The 20063-nt window shown below is 50.4% G+C and overlaps 1 protein-coding gene across 1 annotated transcript in view; it reads right to left on the bottom strand.

Moving 5' to 3' along the window:
- EXOC4 (exocyst complex component 4) overlaps nucleotides 1-20063 on the bottom strand; it is a 395846-nt gene that overhangs the window by 25649 nt on the left and 350134 nt on the right. Inside the window, exons 14-16 of the mRNA XM_077340354.1 lie at nucleotides 18528-18706; nucleotides 4685-4823; nucleotides 139-317 (exon numbers count right to left, since the gene is read on the bottom strand). Coding sequence (XP_077196469.1) covers nucleotides 139-317; nucleotides 4685-4823; nucleotides 18528-18706 — 497 coding nt within the window. The remainder of the gene's footprint in view (nucleotides 1-138; nucleotides 318-4684; nucleotides 4824-18527; nucleotides 18707-20063) is intronic.

The following is a 20063-nucleotide window of genomic DNA, read 5'->3' as shown; positions in this document are numbered from 1 at the left end:
TTCTTGCACCTGGATGTGCGAGAACAGAATCTTGCTTCTGCCCCAAGTACTGGCATCTAGCCTCCCAGCCCAGCCCAGCCCCGCCCCGCCCCGCCCCCTCGGGGCCCATCACTCCCAGTCTGCCCGAAAGCCACTGACCTTCAAAGATGTACTGGAACTTGTGCTGCTGGAGGCTGGCGCTCATGGCTTCCTCCACGGCGCTGATGTCCTTGTTGAGCCGCACCACCAGCGGGTCGTAATCCATGCTCTCCACGTTGGCCACGATGGCGTAATTCCCCTGCTTCGCCAACGGGATCAGGTAGTGGAAGCAGTGGACCCTGGCCAAGAGAAGGGGTGGAGCTACTCGTGGGAGCCCAAGGAAAATATTTCACTCGCTCGACAATGACAACCAAGTGCCAGGGGGCTGTGTGTCTTCATCATACTGTCAAGTCGACTCATGGCGAACCAAGGAAGGGTGCTCTCAAGGCAAGTGATTAAGCTGAGGGGGTTGGCTGTTGCCTTCCTCTCTGTGTAGAAGCCCCCTCGGTGGTCTCCCTTCCAAGTAGCGACCCTGCTTAGCTTCTGGGATCTGGCTACACCACACGGCCTTCCCTCCTCTGGTGGATTGGGGGGGGGGGGAATACCACGAAAACCTGGCCCTGACCTGGATGGCGAAGAATAGCCCCATCTCATCTGATCTCAGGGGCTAAAAAGGGTCAGGACTGGTTAGTACTTGGATGGGAGACGACCAAGGAAGCCCAGGGTTGCTACACCGAGGCAGGCAAGGGCAAATTCTCTCTGAATGTTTCTTGCCTTGACCTGCAGTGGTTCTGCATTTAATTTTTGTCAATCCTTAGGTTATTGTTTATTTGAAGCCACTGTTAGATTGTCAATATGGTATTTATGACTGTGTTATTTGTTCTGTGTTACCCCTGCAATGTTTTATGTGAACCGCCCTGAGCCGTACGGGAGGGCGGTATGGAAATATAATAAATAAATAATAAAATAAATAAATTCAGATCAAACTGTACCTGAGTTGTCCTCCTTCCTTTTTCCTGAATTCAAACAGACGTTGATTCTACACTTAATTTTCTGGCTCCTCTCTCCTTCCACTTGATTGGGAAAGCTAAGAGAGGGGAGTGGTGGTCGCAAAGCTCCAGCCGGCATTGAAGGAGCACAAGGCTGGAGAGGGGTTTATTGCTTGCCAGGAAGTCTCCTGACTCTACAGCCAAAGCAATCGGGGTGTGTGGGTGGGAGCATGAGGCTGCTTTTTCTTTTCCTGAACGAGCTGGGGGGGGGATGAGGGGGGGAAGACAATCCAAAAGGCAAATCTCGACACATAGAAGTGTGGGAGCACAGTCACTTTAGAAACGAGGACAAAAATAACTCTTGAGAGGAAATGGAAACAGGGAGTCTTTGAACTGACACCCTGACCAATCAGCGACAGACTGCTTCGCTATGTCAGCGTTGGAGGTGTGGGGAAGGAAGTTAATCTGGCAAAATGCAGAGCATCTACACTTAATACTGGGGTCCCGCAGAGTGGTTTCCTCAAATGTAGCATCTTATATCTGCTCCTGGATATCGTGGGGGAAAGGTAATGTCTCTGCAGACCAATCACAGACGTTGCAGAGGGAAAATTCAAAATGGAAATCGAATGACGTGTAGATGACTTTCTTTAATTCGGGGTCACAGGGGATAAAAAGCCCAGTGCAGACTCAGCCCTGGATAGCTCAGCCTAGCCTGATCTCATTGGATCTCAGAAGCTGAGTATGCTGAGTAAAAAGAGCAATTCTCACTAGGGTAGAAATTGCCTCCCATCTCACTCAACTTATGATGACCTGCTAGGAATGCCAAGGCAAGAGATGTTCAGAAGTGGCTCGCCCTTACCTGCCTCTGCTTAGAAACCCAAGACCTTCGTCGGGGTCTCCCATCTGCATATTAATCAGAGCCGGCCCTGCATTGCGTCTGAGATCTAATGAGCTCGGGCTAGTCTGGGCCATGCCACTTCAAGGAAAGAAACATTCAGACACGGTTTGTCATTGCACTGCCTCTGCGTGGCAACCCTGGGTGTCCTTGGAAGTCTCCCACCTACAAATTAGTCTGGGCCGGCCCTGCAAAAGCATGGGAAGAAAGCAACATGGTCTACGTGGCTCCTCTGGTGGCTTCCAGGTAGCGTCCAAAGCCGCCACCGAAATTCAGTGCAGAAAAGGCAAATCTCCCAAAGTCTGACAATCATATACATTTATGCAAATGGCCTCTATTTCCATAATGCAGATTAGGGGGTTTGCAGTGGCCTTGATTGCTTAAACAAGGCAGGTCTGAAGCAGGGATGGAGAGCCAGAAGGCCTGGCAAACGCATGCCCCAAATGTAGGTATTTTGGGGATACTACACTGGCCCAAGGGGAGGGAATCCAGGCTGGGGCTGCAGTGGTCCCTCTAGGCTAGGCCAGTCCTTTTCAACCTTTTGGCCATGGAGGATTGTCAGGCTGTGAGGACCACGGAAGTGACGTTAGCTGGCCACGCCTGGCTTGTAAACGGGGGCTGGCGAGAAGCAAAAGAGACCCATCTGCTGGTCCAACAAGGTTCTCGGGAAATTAAACAAAACAAATCGTGCTGTTGCCCTGGAGGTCTCCCCCTCTCCACGTCCTGACATGTTTACGCTGACCTTGCATCAACTTTGGCATTAAGATTTGCTGCAAACATTGCTGATTGCTCAGCGGGGAAGGCTGTTTTTTTTTGCAAAACGCGTCGTCAGGACCCCTCGTGGCGAACTGCGGCTGGCGCCAAATCGCTAAAAGCCCCCCTGAAGGGTAGACCCTTTTGTTCCGCGGAAACGGCCCGAGGAAGGTGACATTCTCGGAAACAAAATGACAACTGACTATTTTCCCTTTCAAGTTCAAATAGGTAGGAAATAATAATAATAATAATAATAGTAATAAGGAAGGTAGGAGGTAGGAGTGTGTGTGTGTGTGTGTGGGGGAGAAACCCTCAGCTGGTGATTTTCTGCAGGAAACGTAAGTGGCCGTTTTAGTCTGTCGCTGGGGGTGGAAAATGTACAGATGCTGGGCATGCGGTCGCAGGTCAAATGCCAAGTATTCTCTCCCTTGACTCTCTGGCCCCATAGGGGCCAGCTCAGCTGACACACCAATGCAGGTGTTTCCAGAAAACCCGGAAGTCAAGATGTTACAGGCAGTAGGATGAGGGGCGTGGCGTCCATAAAAAAGTCACAACCTAGAGGGCAATTTTGCTCCGGTGGACTCTCTCCCCGTCCCTTTCCAGCTTCCCTCTCTCCTTCCAAGCCCTGCTATGTACGGCCAAGGACCTAAGGTATAGGGATGCCAACCTCCCAGGGCCATCTGGGAATCTCCCACTAATATATCTGATCTCCGGGTGACAGAGATCAGTTCCCCTGGAGGAAATGGCTGATTTGAAGGGTGAGCCCCATGGCGTTATACTCCCCTGAGATCCCTCCCTTCCCAGATCCCGCCCACACCTGGCTCTTGTTCAACCCCCAAAGTCTCCAGGTATTCCCAACCCAGAGCTGGAAATCTTACCTAGAGTCCACTCTCCGAAGCAGCTTTTTTCTCCAAGTAACTGGGGTTGCCAGCTCTGGGTTCGGAAATACCTGGAGATTTTGGGGGTGGAGTCTGACCAGGGCACGGTCTGGAGAGGGACTGCAGTGGGGTATGATGCCAAAGAGTGCACTAGGGATGCCAGCCTCCAAATGGGATGTTTGAGATCCCCCGAAATCACAGAGATCAATTCCCCTGGAGGAATGGCTACTTGGAATTGTCCTCCAGATGTTCGTCGACTACAATTCCCATGAGCCCCTGCCAGCGAATGCTGGCAGGGGCTCATGGGAAATGCAGTCCATGGACATCTGGAGGACCACAGGTTGACTACCCCTGCTCTATAGTATTGTATCCCACCGAGGAGCAACTCTGGGATTTTGTTGGTGGTCTCCTATCCAAATCCTAACCCAGGCTGACCTTGCTTAGCTCCTGAGCTCTCACTAGCTCAGGTAAGCTGGGCCATCCAGGGCAGGGCTTCCAGAGATAGAGGATGGATAAAGCACCAACCCCTGGTGACAGGCAGCCATGAGGTCCTGCCGTGATTTGCTTGATCCAAGGCCCGGAACTCCCTGCGGGGACTTGACCTGCCTTGCTCATCCCCGCACCCTTCTGTTCCCATGCTCCGGGCCACCTATCGTGTGCTCTGTTGTTGTGGCTATTTCTTCCCACCTGGAGGAGTCAACTGTAAATTATACGACTCTTTGATGAGGAGAACTGTTCTGGGTGAAACTGAATTGTGTACAGAAGGGAGGGAAGATTTGCTTCTATGAAGAAGAAGAGTTGGTTCTTATATGCCGCTTTTCCCTACCCGAAGGAGGCTCAAAGCGGCTGCATGTGGGGGAGTGCAGAATCGAACCTGGCTTGCCAGATTAGAAGTCCACGCTCCTAACCACTACACCAAACTGCCTATGATTGCTCTGTGTTTGTTCTTTGCTTTGTCTTCGGCGACACAGACGTCTTGTGATGCCGTTTTTCCCTCTTTAGTATAAACTACTGGGTTTCCAGCCTGAACTTTTCTGTTTGCCTTCTGGTGGGAGATCTGCCACAGAATGCGGCACTCAGATTGCCTAGGGACTGTGCCGCGGACCTCCCCTCCCCTTCCCCCCCCTCCCCGTGCCAGCTGTCCTTCTCACCTGACTTCCAAGTGCAGAACGAGCAAACAGCAGTCAGCCATCTCCTGGAAGGATCTCGCGAGCTCAGTGAGTGTTTGCATGATCTGTTCGGACACCGGTGGAAGGTCCACATTGGGATGTCCGTCCTGGCCAGGAGACACTGCAAACGAAGATGAAGAAGCCACCGGATCACTCAGCTTAGCAATGCAATCGGCATTAGTTGCGTGTTTTTATCCTAATTTTGTTTAGCTATGTGGCAAACTGTTCAGGAGCCTTCTGCTATGGAAATATGTGAAAAGAAAGAGGGAAGCTTCTCAATATTCTCCCCCAAATAGGCTAACTCAAGGATCAAAAGTCAATTAGAGAGGCAAATCACCCACCCCCACCCCCACCCCCACCCCAATTCACATACACAATGCAGGTTCACAATGCAAAAAAGTTCCTATCTCAAATTATAGCACTGTTTATAGTGCGTACCTCTAGGTGGGAAAGAAATAGAAGAAGAAGAAGAAGAAGAAGAAGAAGAAGAAGAAGAAGAAGAAGAAGAAGAAGAAGAAGAAGAGGAGTTGGTTCTTATATGCCGCTTTTCCCTACCCGAAGGAGGCTCAAAGCGGCTTACAGTCGCCTTCTCTTTCCTCTCCCCACAACAGACACCCTGTGGGGTGGGTGAGGCTGAGAGAGCGCTGATATCACTGCCTGGTCAGAACAGTTTTATCAGTGCCGTGGCGAGCCCAAGGTCACCCAGCTGGTTGCATGTGGGGGAGCGCAGAATCGAACCCGGCATGCCAGATTAGAAGTCCGCACTCCTAACCACGACACCAAACTGGCTCTCAAACATAGCCCAAACATCTGAGGACATGACAGAGGACCATCTGACCCAGAACTGGATTCTCCCTTCTCAGTCAACAAGAGGGTGTTGTTGTTGTTGTTCTTGGCAGCTCTACACACTTTTACAATAACCTTTTCCGACAAAACAGAGGAATAATTCATTCGGGCAAAGTGCAGGGAGGGGGGAGGAAATTAAGTCATTTGCGCCGGTTGTCACCCGCAATTTCAGTCATTAGGTGGCTTGAAGGGACGGCGGAGGCCCTGGAAGGAGTGAGCCTTGTCAGTCAATGGATGCAAACAAGGAGGCTTCAGGAGCAGTCAAGAAACCCCTCCCCAGTGCTCTGGATAAAGAAAACCAAACACCCATTGTGGAAGTTCGTGCCCACTTCCTGTTGGAATGCCGTGTTTCGGACGGATGTTCCAAGGATTAACGGGGAGAAAACCAATTTACTATTATTATTATTATTTGATTTATTTCCTGCCACTTCCGAGACCAGCTCGTGGCGGATTACAAAGTGTCCAATAAAAAAAACCTCATTAAAACAGGACAAAACCCACAGAACAACTGGCAGAAACATGGCGGAATTCCGCAATAATCCAACCCACAACCACCTCTAGCGAGGGTGGGAAGAGGGTCCAATATAGTAATGGCCTAACTAATGACTGACACCGTGAGGGAGGACTCCAAACTGATCTTCCTCACTGCCCCGGCCTCAACCACAGACCTGGCGGAAGAACTCCGTTTTGCAGGTCCTGCGGAACGCCGGAAGCTCCTGCAGGAATCTCCTGCAGTTTGGGGTTTCGGAGGCAAGTATAGTATTTGGGAAACCATGAGGGGGTTTAGGAGAACAAGGGAGGTTGGGGCAGAAGAACAAATCAGCACAGTTCTGACACTTATGCAAGAGACAGAGAGACGACTTCATCAGGGATGGAAGCGCCAAAGAGATCAGGGCCCTCCGGGGACTTAAACAATTCCAAAGGGCCTGCAATACAGAGCTGTTCCGCCAGGCTTATGGCTGAGGCCTGGTACCTTGTGCTACTGGCTCCCCTACTTGAAAATCCACCTGTAGATAGAAAACCCCTGAGAGCTCAATTCATTATGGGGTTAAATTACAAGATGTGGCGGGTTTTAGATCAATCTGGAATTGCTTTTTATTGTTGTTTTTTTGTTTTTCTATACCGATAACCAGGATATGAAAGGTATATCCTATGTGCGTGCGCCGACTGGTCCACCACCACTGGCGCCCCCCACCCGCCCGTGGCGTGGGGCTGGCTGCTTCCGGCCGGAACGGCTTCTTCGGATGCCAAAGAGTCTGACACAACCCTAACAACCTTGCAAAACAATCCTCAGTTTGAACATCAGCAGACAGACATTCATTGTGAACAAATCATGTTGTCTCATGTGCAATGCGACCCTTACATTTAAATATCTAATTAAAAGTTGCCAACTCCCTCCTTCATACTTTATCCTCTCGAAATGTTGTCGCGTGGCTAACTTTACTGTTTGCAAAGTATCGTAAACTTCTAAGAGACGCTCTTTATTGTTAGGAAGTCTCCAGGTCTTCCAGGGACTGGTGGAAATGATTCTTGCCATTGTCAATAAATTTAGTGCTGTTCCCTTCCGCCCCCTTTTATTATATTCTACTATAGTCTGCCTGTAATGCGCTTGGCTCAGGGGGCTCTGTAGACAGATACTCTTTATGGAATGATCATGCCGGGATACGGACTGTGCTTTCTTCTGGTTTTGCGCTGTCTTCGGAAGTCACGGAGTGCCGTTTTATCTCGCAAACGGCCCTGAGCCCGCTTGGGATGGCATAACAATGTTTTACATGAACAACAAACCCCGGGAATTGAGGCAGCGGTTGTAAGAAGAAATGTACACAGCTCCAAATGGTGGAGTCGGAGCCAGGCAAGTGAGACCAGGCCCCCATCTCAAATTGCAATCTCAACTTTGCGATGTTCCCTCAGATGTTTTCCGGCTGTGCCATCTAGGCTAACGATCCCCAACCTGTGGGCTGCGGACCACATGTGGTCCTTCGACTAATTGGAGATGGGCCATGAAGGATGCCTTCTCTCCCCCCACCCCGGCCCTTTACAACACAGTTCGGGTGTCCTTGTCTCCCATCAGTCCCAGATGGGACTCTCTCGTTGCAGAGAAACCAGCTCAGGGTTCCCATGGATTTGTCATTGTCATAAATTAAAATTTCCATGATAATAAAATGTTCCTTATGTTCATTGTTGTGGCGTGTCTGTATCTTATTTTGAAAGGATGTTTAAACATTACCATAGCGATCAGAGAGCGTTAGGGCAGTGGTTGAGAGTAGAGGAGTAAACTACCCCCCCCCCACCCACCGGGCCTCAGTAAAATTGTCAAGCGTTGAGTGGTCCCCGGTGATAAAAAGGTTGCAGACCACTGATCTAGGCCAGGCTTTGTCAACCAGGGATTTGTGAGACCCTGGGGTTTCTTGATGGCCCTGGAAGGGCTTCCCGAATGGGTGGGAGTCAATTTTTTAATGTATTTGTTAAACATTGATTGGGTGACATGACCAGACATGGTCATATCGACCTGCCCCCTCGCTATAATGGCCAATGATGGGCCTGGAGGGGATGGGAAGGGAGGCCTGGGGGGGGGGGGGTGTCCACAGCTCTGCTTCCCTACCATCTTCTTCTCCATCATGCCCCTTCTGGGTTTTACTTATTTATTTATTTGCTTTTTATACCGCCCTCCCGTATGGCTCAAGGCGGTTTACATGGAACATCGTTATTACATAGAACATCGTGGATATAAGTAACAGTCATAACATCTTGAAGCTTGAAGAATATTTCAGGGGTTTCTAATGGTAAAAAGGTTGAGAAAAGATCAGTTTGAAGAAGAGTTAGTTCTTATATGCCACTTTTCTCTACCCGAAGGAGTCTCAAAGGGGCTTCCATCTAAATTCTGTCTAAACCTCCGGAAGAAGTTCCTGACAGTTAGAGCGGTTTCTCAGTGGAACAGGCTTCCTCAGGAGGTGGTGGGTTCTCCATCTTTGGAGATTTTTAAACAGAGGCTGGACAGCCATCTGACGGAGAGGCTGATTCTGGGAAGGCTCAAGGGGGTGGCAGGTGACAGTGGAGGAGCGATAGGGTTGTGATTGTCCTGCATAGAGAGGGGGTTGGACTAGATGACCCTGGAGATCCCTTCCAACTCTATGATTCATTGTCCCTAGGGGAAGTGGATCTCTGTTGTCTGAAGAGCAGTTGTAATTCTGGGAGGTCCCAGCCGACACAGGGAGGTTGGCAACCTTACCACCAAAGTCACCAACTTGGAGATGGCAGCCTAAAATTGTAAATATGGCCAATACATCCACCAGGCCAGTGGTGGATGGTGTAGGTGACTGAGGACAGGTGTAGGCGACTGAGGATAAAATGTGAACGGGAGAATCTGTCCCCCTACCAGGCACCGGGAAAGGAAGACAGGAAATCTCTCCGGCTAAGTACAGGTTGCAACGTTGACTACCCAAGGAGGCAGAGAAGCACAACGGTCTCGTTTGAGATGAGCAGCGATAAGCCAGGCCGGGCGGTGGCCTCCATCCCTTCGGTAAACACTAATGATGGGACGAGGGCTGCCTGTCACCGGTGATAAAGAGCTGGCTAAACACTCTATTAGTTTTTCATTTCGCGAATTAATGTTCTTTGCGGGCGTGGGTGCACTCTGCGGCTAATGAATTGTCTCGTTAGAACTGCCTGGGGTGCGCCTCGGCCGCCTCTGCTGGCAGGCATAAATTTCGCCAGGAAATTAGCCCTTCCGAAATAAATAAACAAACAAATAAACAAATAAATGGCAATAATTTCTCCCCAAAGCGGTCGGTTTTCTATTAGCTTCTGAAAACACACAGCCCCAAGAATGCGATTGTTGGGAGGGCGGGGTGGGAGAAAGAGACGGGAGTCGGAGGGGGGAAGAAGGAGAGCTGCAGGAGGCTCGGCTGGATGGTCTGCGAACTGCAAATATTCGCCTAGGAAGGGACAGTGCTGGATGCAGAAACGAAAGAGGGAGAGAGACAACCTTCAAAGACCAGTCACCCTATCAAGGCACCCGCTGGCTCTGTTCCCAGCACCCACCAAGTGCTGTTAGAAAGTGGGAGAGGATATTATCATCATCATCATCATTAATTAATTTATTATTATTTATTATTTCAATTTATTACCCGCCACTCCCAAGTGGCTCGTGGCGGGTTACAATAGTCTGAATTCAGCCTGGAGAAAAGGAGGCTGAGAGGGGACATGATAGCCCTCTTTAAGTATTTGAAAGGTTGTCACTTGGAGGAGGGCAGGATGCTGTTTCTGCTGGCTGCAGAGGAGAGGACACACAGTAATGGGTTTAAACTTCAAGTACAACGATATAGGCTAGATATCACGAAAAAAATGTTCACAGTCAGAGTAGTTCAGCAGTGGAATAGGCTGCCTAAGGAGGTGGTGAGCTCCCCCTCATTGGCAGTCTTCAAGCAAAGGCTGGATACACACTTTTCTTGGATGCTTTAGGATGCTGAGGGCTGATCCTGCGTTGAGCAGGGGGTTGGACTAGATGGCCTGTATGGCCCCTTCCAACTCTATGATTCTGTGATTCTATGAATGGGCCTGGATTCACTCAAGGAGGCAGGATAGACCCTTCCTCCTCCTCTGGCTCGCTGCTGAATAGCCTGACACCTGACCTTCCTCCGACAGGAATTGGGTCCTTTCTTGGCACGGCTGAAAGAAGAGGTCGAAGTCAAGGTTGCTAGCACCCAAGCAGGACCGACCCCGTGGAACCTCAGCATCAGCTACTTAACGGATGAGCCAGAAAACAACTCCCCAACCTCGGGTGCCAGGAGCCGACGGCCTCCCCTCCCCGGCTTTGTGCCTCCTGCTCTCTCGGAGACCGACTGGGCCACCCCGGGATCAGCGTCTTAGCCCGAGGTTACAATTACACTAATTGCTCCGTGTCCTACATTCTGTGTCCTCCTGCCACCTATGGGGGGCTGTCACCGAACTGCGTGACCCACTTGGCGGTATAATCAGGACTCCCGCTGCGGGGTCAGATTTCTGGGCTGCGAAAAAGTTCAAGAACAGCAGAGGGGGGGGGGGGAGAGATACCTCGGAGTCCGGGAGCACTTTGGAGACGGACGTCGGCGGACGAGCTTTTGAGAGTCAAAGCTCTCTTCCTCTGACCCGCGAAAATTCATACCCTGACTCTCCTGGCCTTTCCGCCAACTGTGCAAACCTGAATTATTCAAGAGGACTTCCCTACGTGGGCAGCTGAGTTGCGCTGCAGTAAACGATTCACCAAGTGACTTGGGAACATTGTTAGGGACTGTGGCTTACGCTACCGTGCTAAGGTGCTAACATGTCCTTTTTGTATTATTTGATGCAACCCTTTTCAAAAATTTCCAAAGATGGAGAATCTACCACCTCCTAACAGGCTTCCTCGGGAGGTGGTGGGTTCTCCATCTTTGGAGATTTTTAAGCAGAGGCTGGCCATCTGACGGAGAGGCTGATTCTGTGAAGGTTCAAGGGGGTGGCAGGCGGCAGCGGAGAAGCTATAGGGTTGTGAGTGTCCTGCACAGTGCAGGGGGTTGGACTAGATGACCCAGGAGGTACCTTCCAACTCTAGGATTCTAGGATTCTAAATTCCATCTAAACATCCGGAAGAAGTTCCTGACAGAGCGGTTTCTCAGTGGAACAGGCTTCCTCGGGAGGTGGTGGGTTCTCCATCTTTGGAGATTTTTAAGCAGAGGCTGGAGAACCATCTGACGGAGAGGCTGATTGTGTGAAGGCTCAAGAGGGTGGCAGGTTACACTGTCAGTGATAGGGTTGTAGGTGTCCTGCCTGGTGCAGGGGGTTGGACTAGATGACCCAGGAGGTGTGAGATTCTTTGATCTCACACAAGGGCCAGCCATAACCCAGCCCTGATGGGCCATATTCTGACCACACCACGGATGCTTCTTTCCCATCGCGGTCCCTTCAAAAACGTGTCAGAAACTCAGGGGCCATGGAGGAAAGGAGGCACCATCTTTGCGATTTCTCCTCCAATTAGCATATCTGGCAGATGGAGGCTGTCTAGGAACAGAATCAGGGAGGCATCTGCGGACCGCCTGATGGGAACCCCTGAACTTCACACATCAGATGCAGGATTTGGAAAGGACATTGCCATGTATAAAATGTCCGTGGCACTTCCTTGGCATGCAGAAGGTCTCCTGTTCAATACCTGGCATCTCCAGTTCAAAAGATCAGACCAGAGGTGGTAAGAAAGGCTGCTGGCAGCCAGAGTAGACAACACTGACCTCGATAGATCAAGCGTCTGACTCAGTAGATGGCAGCTTCATTTATGAAGGGTGCAGGGTCATTGGTAGAGTCTCTGCTTGGCCTGCAGGAGGCCCCAGGTTCAATCCCCAGCATGTCCAGTCAAAAGGACCAGGCAGGATGGGATGAGAAAGACCTCAGTCTGAGACCCTGGAGAGATGCTGATCCTGTATAAGGCAGCCTCATGGAAGAGTTTCATTGACTGGCAGGAACATGTCTCAGTGGCAGAGCCTCTGCTTGGCATGCAGAAGGTCCCTGGTTCAATCCCCGACATCTCCAGTTAGAAGGACCAGGCAGGAGGGGATGGGAAGGACCTTGACCTGAGACCCTGGCTCAGTGGCAGAGCCTCTGCTTAGCAGGCAGAAGGTCCCAGGTTCGAGTCCCCAGCATCTCCAGTTCATGGAGGAGATGATGGGAAAAACCTTCACCAGGGACCAAAGTTCTGACCCAGTACAAGACATCTCTTCTAATCAGAGTGGCACATCTGGGAAGGCAGCTATGAAAGCTCTCCGACAAAAAGGGATACACAGACGGCAGATGAGAAGGGCAAAGCCAGGAGTCATAGCACATCCCCCCCCCCAAAAAAAAGAAATTCTCTGGCTCTGATGTGCTCCGGCTGCACATGACAAATCCCTGGGACAAGCAGTGCTCATTAATTCAGGGGCAATCAGTGTAATCAGGCCCTGATTGCGTGGAGTCAGGAGGCAGGTTCCGGGGTTAAGGGATTTCACGGCCAGCTGGAGAAGAGCTGCTATCCCTGACGGAGGGAAGGCTGACAGCAAAATTGCCAACCGCTTTGCCAATTACCTCTCCCTCCCCCCGAACAAAATGCCATCAGAAGGAGAGCAGGTTTCCTCAGGAGTAAGAGAGGCTTGAGAGTGGAGCCTGAGGAGGTCAGGGATTTCCATGGGGAGCAATGATGCAGAGAGTCCCTCCTCCAAAGCATCCCTTTCCTCCAGGGGAACTGATCTCTGTAGTCTGCGGATGAGCTGTGATTCCAGGAGATCCCCAGGTGCCACCTGGAGGGTGGCACCCTACACCGGGGGGCACTGGATGGCCTATGCAATTCTGTGCCTTCCTGAACTTCCACCTTCGAAGGCCTAAAGGGAGGCCGTGCGGAGGATGGGGTGGAGACGTTTTGGATCATGTTGGATCAGGGGACTCAGAAGGACCGATCGAAGAACTTTGGGCTGATCCTGCGTTGAGCAGGGGGTTGGGCTAGATGGCCTGTATGGCCCCTTCCAACTCTATGATTCTAAGACAGGGGTAGTCAAACTGCGGCCCTCCAGATGTCCATGGACTACAATTCCCAGGAGCCCCTGCCAACAATTTGCTTGAGGCTCGAAATTTCATGTAGGAATCTCATTTAGCTCTCAGGCAGAGTTCCCGTATTATTTTGCTTTCCCCTTATTTCCCTTATTATATCACAGTGACTAGAAGAAGGAGAGTTGGTTCTTCTATATCGCTTTTCTCTACCCAAAGGAGGCTCAAAGCTCAAAGCAGCTTCCAGTCGCCTTCCCTTTCCTCTCCCCACAACAGACCCCCTGTGGGGTGGGTGAGGCTGAGAGAGCCCTGATATTACTGCCCGGTCAGAACAGCTTTCTCAGTGCTGTGACTAGCCCAAGGTCACCCAGCTGGCTTCATGTGGAATCAAACATGGAATCAAACCCAGCATGCCAGATTAGAAGTCCGCACTCCTAACCACTACACCAAGCTGGCTCTTGAGAGTCCTGCCTGCCATGGGTTCGTCCATTCCCCATTCCAACCTGCCAAGCTGGGGGCCACAACTGTATCCTGTGGCAGTGAGTCCCATAAATTAACTATTATTTATTTATTTATTTATTTATTTATTTATTTATTGATTGATTGATTGATTGATTGATTGATTGATTGATTGATTGATTTATTTTACATCACTCCAGGAACCGGCTGATGGCAGGTTGCAATATCGGACCAAACACTAAAACTCAGATAAAACCACCCTTAAAAATTAATACGACATTATAATACGAAGGACATTTAAAAAAATACAACATGGCATTATTATAAATCGTCTACCCTCCCTCTAACACGATTCCCAATGGGGGGGGGGGTGAGAGGGGCCCATAACTAGACGCCATTAGATGGTCAATGATTGTAACCATAAGCCGTGCAAATGAATATTCCTTTTGTCTATTCAGGGGATCACCCCGGGATCTACTATTTTGGGAGAGGGAGCAAAGGACTGGAGATCCCCGAGCCCCATGCGTTCTGCCCTGGAGTTGTTGCAAGTCACCCCTGGATGCTTTACCTGACTTGGAAACAAAAACAAGAATAATTTTAGAAGAAAACACGAACCTCGCAAGTTAAAAACTGGTGGCTGCTTTTGACTACAGATTGGGGAATTGCACCCTGGGGATCGGTTGTAAACCTAAGAGCTCTCCCGCTGCTACCTGAAAATCAGCAGCTTTAGCTTCAGGGGGAGTGACTGAGGGCCACGCTTAATCGCCCCCTTAAATCCTCAAGATCTGGCTCTCCTCAGTGGATGACACCCAGGTTGTGTCCCAGAGCGAGAGAATCCGGGTTCAGCTCGCCTTCCGTGGGCAAGAAGCCAGTTAGGTGTAGTGGTTAGGAGTGCGGACATGTAATCTGGCATGCCAAGTTCGATTCTGCACTCCCCCACATGCAGCCAGCTGGGTGACCTTGGGCTCACCCTGATAAAACTGTTCTGACCGAGCAGGAATATCAGAGCTCTCTCAGCCTCACCCACCTCACAGGGTGTCTATTGTGGGGAGAGAAAAGGAAGGCGATTGGAAGCCCCTTTGAGACTCCTTTGGGTAGAGGAAAGCGGCATATAAGAACCAACTCTTCTTCTTCTTCAGTCATATCAGGGCTCTCTCAGCCTCCCCTCCCTCACAGGGGGTCTGTCGTGGGGAGAGGAAAGGGAAGGCGACTGTAAGCCGTTTTGAGCCTCCTTCGGGTAGGGAAAAGCGGCATATAAAAACCAACTCTTCTTCTTCTTCTTCAGTAATCTCAGGGCTCTCTCAGCCTCACCTCCCTCACAGGGTGTCTGTTGTGGGGAGAGGAATGGGAAGGCGATTGGAAGCCCCTTTAAGACTCCTTTGGGTAGAGAAAAGTGGCATATAAGAACCAACTCTTCTTCTTCTTCAGTAATATCAGGGCTCTCTCAGCCTCCCTTCCCTCACAGGGTGTCTGTTGTGGGGAGAGTAATGGGAAGACGACTGTAAGCCGTTTTGAGCCTCCTTCGGGTAGGGAAAAGCGGCATATAAGAACCAACTCTTCTTCTTCTTCTTCAAGGTTGATTAGCCCCCCAAAAACCTGTAATCCTTCCTAAAGAGGCAGAAGGCACAGCGACGGCCCACGTAATGAGTGATTATGCCGGGCACAATAAATCTTTGGGTATACACAGGATTATGCATATCAACACGCATGTCGAGGCACCGCACCAATCCTGCGGCTTGCCATTTCTCTCCGGGGAGGCAGCAATTCAGTTCTCTCTCTCTCTCTCTCTCTCTCTCTCTCTCTCTCTCTCTGTCTCTTCCCTTTTCTGCTTTACATAACTGACTCTTTGAAGTTCCTCGACAGAATACTGCAGGCTAATCTTAAACTGTTGCTCCAGAGGCACTGAGGCAGCAATTTCCCAGCTGTGTGAGTGGCGGGGAGCTCGAGTGTACTGTGAGAAACACATCTCTATAATCCTGAAGCACCCACACTCCGGAGGAGGTTGCCCCCTGCCCCTCTGTATGATTTACAGCCCTAAGACTCATTCCTTCTGATTGTCTTGGTCGCCATGGGTGGGAAAAATGGGTACGCATACTGATGTTTTTTTGCACCAGGGATACAAACACTCCCAATATTGAGATGCAGGCCTCCATGAGAGCATTATATAGTCCCAAAGTGGCGATCGGCATTTCCCTGGGCATGCAAAAAAGGGCAGCAAGAGCTGAGAGCTGACACAGTCCCTTCTGCCCACCCACTCACCATCTGCCTAAATTATTCCTCATTAGAATGTGGGAGAGCCAGACCACCTAGATGACGGGAGCTATGAACATCAGCCTGTTCTTCCCCCTAACAGCTTATGCTGTTGTTGTTTTACCACTATTTTAAATGGTTTTAATCCTAATGTATATTAAATCTTATTAGTATATGTGATCTGTTACATTTGTTTTATCTGTTGTATTGTGGGAGGTGGTGGTACCGCTTTACGCTGCTCTGGTTCGGCCTCACTTGGAGTCCTGTGTTCAGTTTTGGGCACCCCAGTTGAAGAGGGAGGTAGACAGACTGGAGCGTGTCCAGAGGAGGGCAACAAAGATGGTGAGGGGTTTGGAGACCAAGACGTAGGAGGAAAGGCTGGGGGGGCTTGGTCTGTTTAGCCTGGAGAGGAGACGACTGAGAGGGCATTTGAATACTTGATCTTCAAGTATTTAAAGCGGTGCCATATGGAGGATGGAGCAGAATTGTTCTCTCTAGCCCCAGAAGGACAGGTCAGAACCAATGGGATGAAATTAATTCAAAAGAAATTCCATCTCAACATCCGGAAGAAGTTCCTGACAGTAAGAGCGGTTTCTCAGTGGAACAGGCTTCCTCAGGAGGTGGTGGATTCTCCATCTTTGGAGATTTTTAAACAGAAGCTGGAGAGCCATCTGACGGAGAGGCTGATTCTGTGAAGGCTCAAGGGGGTGGCAGGTGACAGTGGATGAGCGATATGGTTGGGAGTGTCCTGCCTAGTGCAGGGGGTTGGACTAGATGATCCAGGAGGCCCCTTCCAAGTCCGTTATTACCTGTATGTATGCTGCCCAGAGCCGCTTTCTGGGATAGGGGCTACAGATAAGCTAAACTGTAACAGCAAGAGGTCTCCAGGTCCCCCCTGGAGGTTGGCAGCCCAGCACTACGCCACGCTGAGAAGTCTCATCTCAAATCTGAATTTATGAAAGGATAAACACTCAGGCAGCCCGACAACAGCCCTTCAACAGTTATTGTGAAGAAAGAAGTTTTGTATTCCTTGAAAAAGGTTTTGAGGGGGAGAAGACAAAAATGAGCGTGTCATATCTGACCGGTTTAGGAGGGGGGGGGGGAAATACAAAAATCCAATTCTGAAGCAGGGCAGATAAGGGGCGGGTGGTGGAAGTACCATCGGCTTAGCAAACACTAAATAATGAACCAGGCAGAGACTGCTGGGTGTGATAAAAGACTCCATTAGCCGGCCTGCTTTTAAATGAGTGATAATTGTGGCAGGCACACAGCAGAAAGCTTATTGAATTTTTATCTGGACGGGGCGGGCGCGGGTGGGGGAGGCTTCTGACAGGATAACCGGAAAGTCACCAATCCCCGGTCTAGATATTGTTCAAATACTTCACACAAAAAAAGTCTTAATCCCCAATCTTGACAAAGTCAGAGAAGCCTGAACAACTAAGAGGCTGCAATTCTCCCTGGGTAGTGGACACAGGAAATTAGGACAACATGACCTTAAGGGCTATCAGAAGACCAGGGGGCCATCTTGGCCAGCCTCCTGACTCCCACGGTGGCCAACCAGGTCCTCTGGAGAGCCAACAACAGGGCAGAGAGGCCGAGGCCTTCATAAGAGCATCAGGAGAGCCCTGCTGGGTCAGACCAGGGGTCCATCTAGTCCAGCATCCTGCCTCACACAGGGGCCAGCCACTTCCTCTGCAGGGCCAGCAACAGGACAGAGAGGCCAAGGCCTTTCTAAGAACCACAGAAGAGCCCTGCTGGGTCAGGCCAGGGAGGGTCCCTCCAGTCCAGCCTCCCGTCTCACCCAGGGGCCAGCCAGTTCCTCTGCAGGGCCAGCCACAGGGCAGAGAGGCCGAGGCCTTCCCCTGAGAAGACCCTCAGAAGAGCCCTAGTGGGTCAGGCCAGGGAGGGTCCCTCCAGTCCAGCCTCCTGTCCCACACAGAGGCCAGGAGAAAGGGACAGGCTCAGGCCATTTTGCTGATGTTTCACAGGAAGTGATGTCATCACACCAGTGACTTCCGGGCAATGCTCTGATATTTGGGCAAAATCCACATGGTAAAACTGGCTTCTACCATAGAGTTTTTGCCCAAATAGCACAGGGCTGCAAGGAAGTCACTGGGACGATGATGTCACTTCCGGTGTGACACTGGTATCCTGGCCTAGGCCACCTGCTTTCTACTGTTAAGTCCCCCCTTTGGCCAGCTGATCGGCAACTGGAGGCAGGGAATCCCCAATTGCACTAGGGAATCTGGCAACACTGGTTAAAAGGTCACACAGACCGATCCAGTTAGAGATGCCAGCCTCCAGGTGGGACCTGGGGATCCCCCAGTTTTACGGCTCATCTCCAGGCGACAAAGATCGGTTCCCCTGGAGAAAATGGGTGCTTTGGAGGGTGGACCCTATAGTATTAGATCCATCCCAAATCTTGCCCACTTCTGGCCCCACCCCCAAATTCTCCAGGTATTTCCCAACCCAGAGCTGGCAAGGGTCCACAGTGCCTGTCCAAACCTTTTCTGGGGACCGCTGAGTGTTCTTAGAAAGTGGCTGGGGCTCTTCAATGCTTGAATGATGGTAAGCTGTGGCAGCCATTTTGTGGACAATTCCCCCTCCCGTGGTGGCCTTTTTGCGGCAGCCATCTTGCGGCTGAGCCCACCATATGTGCTGTAATTCCAAAGATGCCCACAGGCTCGAGAAGGCTGTGGGCTCCCACAGTAGGGTCTCCATCATACGTGTTCTTCTTGAGACTACTCACCCTGTGCCGTTGGGAGGTTGGCGAAAGCGGCCTTCATGCGGCTGGACAGCCACTCCAAGCTTTCGTGCATGTTGGCCAAGGCCTTCAGGTCACTGACATCGCGAAGAATCTCTTGCTGGGGAATCAGTTTATCTCCCAGGTTCCCAATGAGGACCTCGGACTCTTTGCCAAAGGCAGTCCTACATGGAGGGAAAAAACAACCAAAACTATAATAATGAGCCTTCACAGGACAGCTAGAAAAAGGGCTTTGGGGTGGGCAGTGACATGTAGCCCAGGCTGGTCGCACGGCAGTTCCTTTCGGTCCATGCGCACCCCAGGGTCGTTTTCTCAGAACTCAGATTCATCTGGATAGACTCCCCATCTTCACAACACAAGAATGTGTGGGCACCCAATGAAATTAATGAGCAATAGGCTTAGAACAGAAAAGACGAATTAACATGTGGAATTCATTTCTAGTAATTGTACCGGATCCAGCCCAATAGATTTAATTTTACACTGTACTTTAGCTAGCCATGGGATTGACTGCTGCAGGAACAGGAGGCAGCTACAAACAGAGAGAGCTTCAATAGGGGATTGGATAAGCAGAGTGAGCAGAGATCCTCCAGTACCTATTGGCCTGTCACAATCCCCAAGTTTTCTGCCATGATTTTATTCAGTTTTATTCAGTTTCTATGATTTGATTAGAGCCTCTTGTGGGTAAGCGGCAGAGTGGTAAGGCAGCAGACATGCAGTCTGAAGCTCTGACCATGAGGCTGGGAGTTCACTCCCAGCAGCCAGCTCGAGGTTGACTCAGCCTTCCATCCTTCCGAGGTCGGTAAAATGAGTACCCAGCTTGCTGGGGGGCAAACGGTAATGACTGGGGAAGGCACTGGCAAACCACCCCGTGTTGAGTCTGCCATGAAAACGCTAGAGGGCGTCACCCCAAGGATCAGATATGACCTAGTGCTTGCACAGGGGATTCCTTTACCTTTTAATGATTTGATTCTATTGCTTGCTAAAAGGTTGATTTGACCTGCCTTACCCTTATGTAACACAGATGCTTTGGTTTGACAGCCCAAGTTTGTTTCCTGCCCCTATGTTTTATGACTCTCTATCCTCCCTTTACATTCCTCCCACTCCCTTTTGTTAGTATCCAATAGTACCCAGACCTGTTGTTTGGATGGCCAAATGGTTATCGCCATGGTTTTGACTCCTTTGAACTGCACCTGGTTTGAATTCCCAGAGGAAAGGGAAGCAAGCCCCAATATTGCTTGTGTTAAGCTTTGTATCTCAATCCTGACTATGCCTTCATTGTAGATGCTTTCATGTTTCTTAAATAAGGAAAGTTTCATTCTATGAGGTTGCTTACTGAGAAATCAAAGTTTCTCACATAGCCACAGATGAAGCATTCTGTCTGGGGCAGTGATGCTCTGCATTCTTGATACTTGTGGGGGGGGGGATAACCATGGGAAGGGTTCTGGGGTTTTGGAGACACATTGGTGGACCTCATGATCAAATCTGGGTTTTGGCCACAGTGTCACACAAGAGTGTTGGATT

This window comes from Paroedura picta, chromosome 5 (assembly GCF_049243985.1).
Source record: "Paroedura picta isolate Pp20150507F chromosome 5, Ppicta_v3.0, whole genome shotgun sequence".
NCBI lineage: Eukaryota > Metazoa > Chordata > Lepidosauria > Squamata > Gekkonidae > Paroedura > Paroedura picta.
Note: the sequence above shows the minus strand (reverse complement) of the source record. Positions and strands in the feature narration are given on the sequence as shown.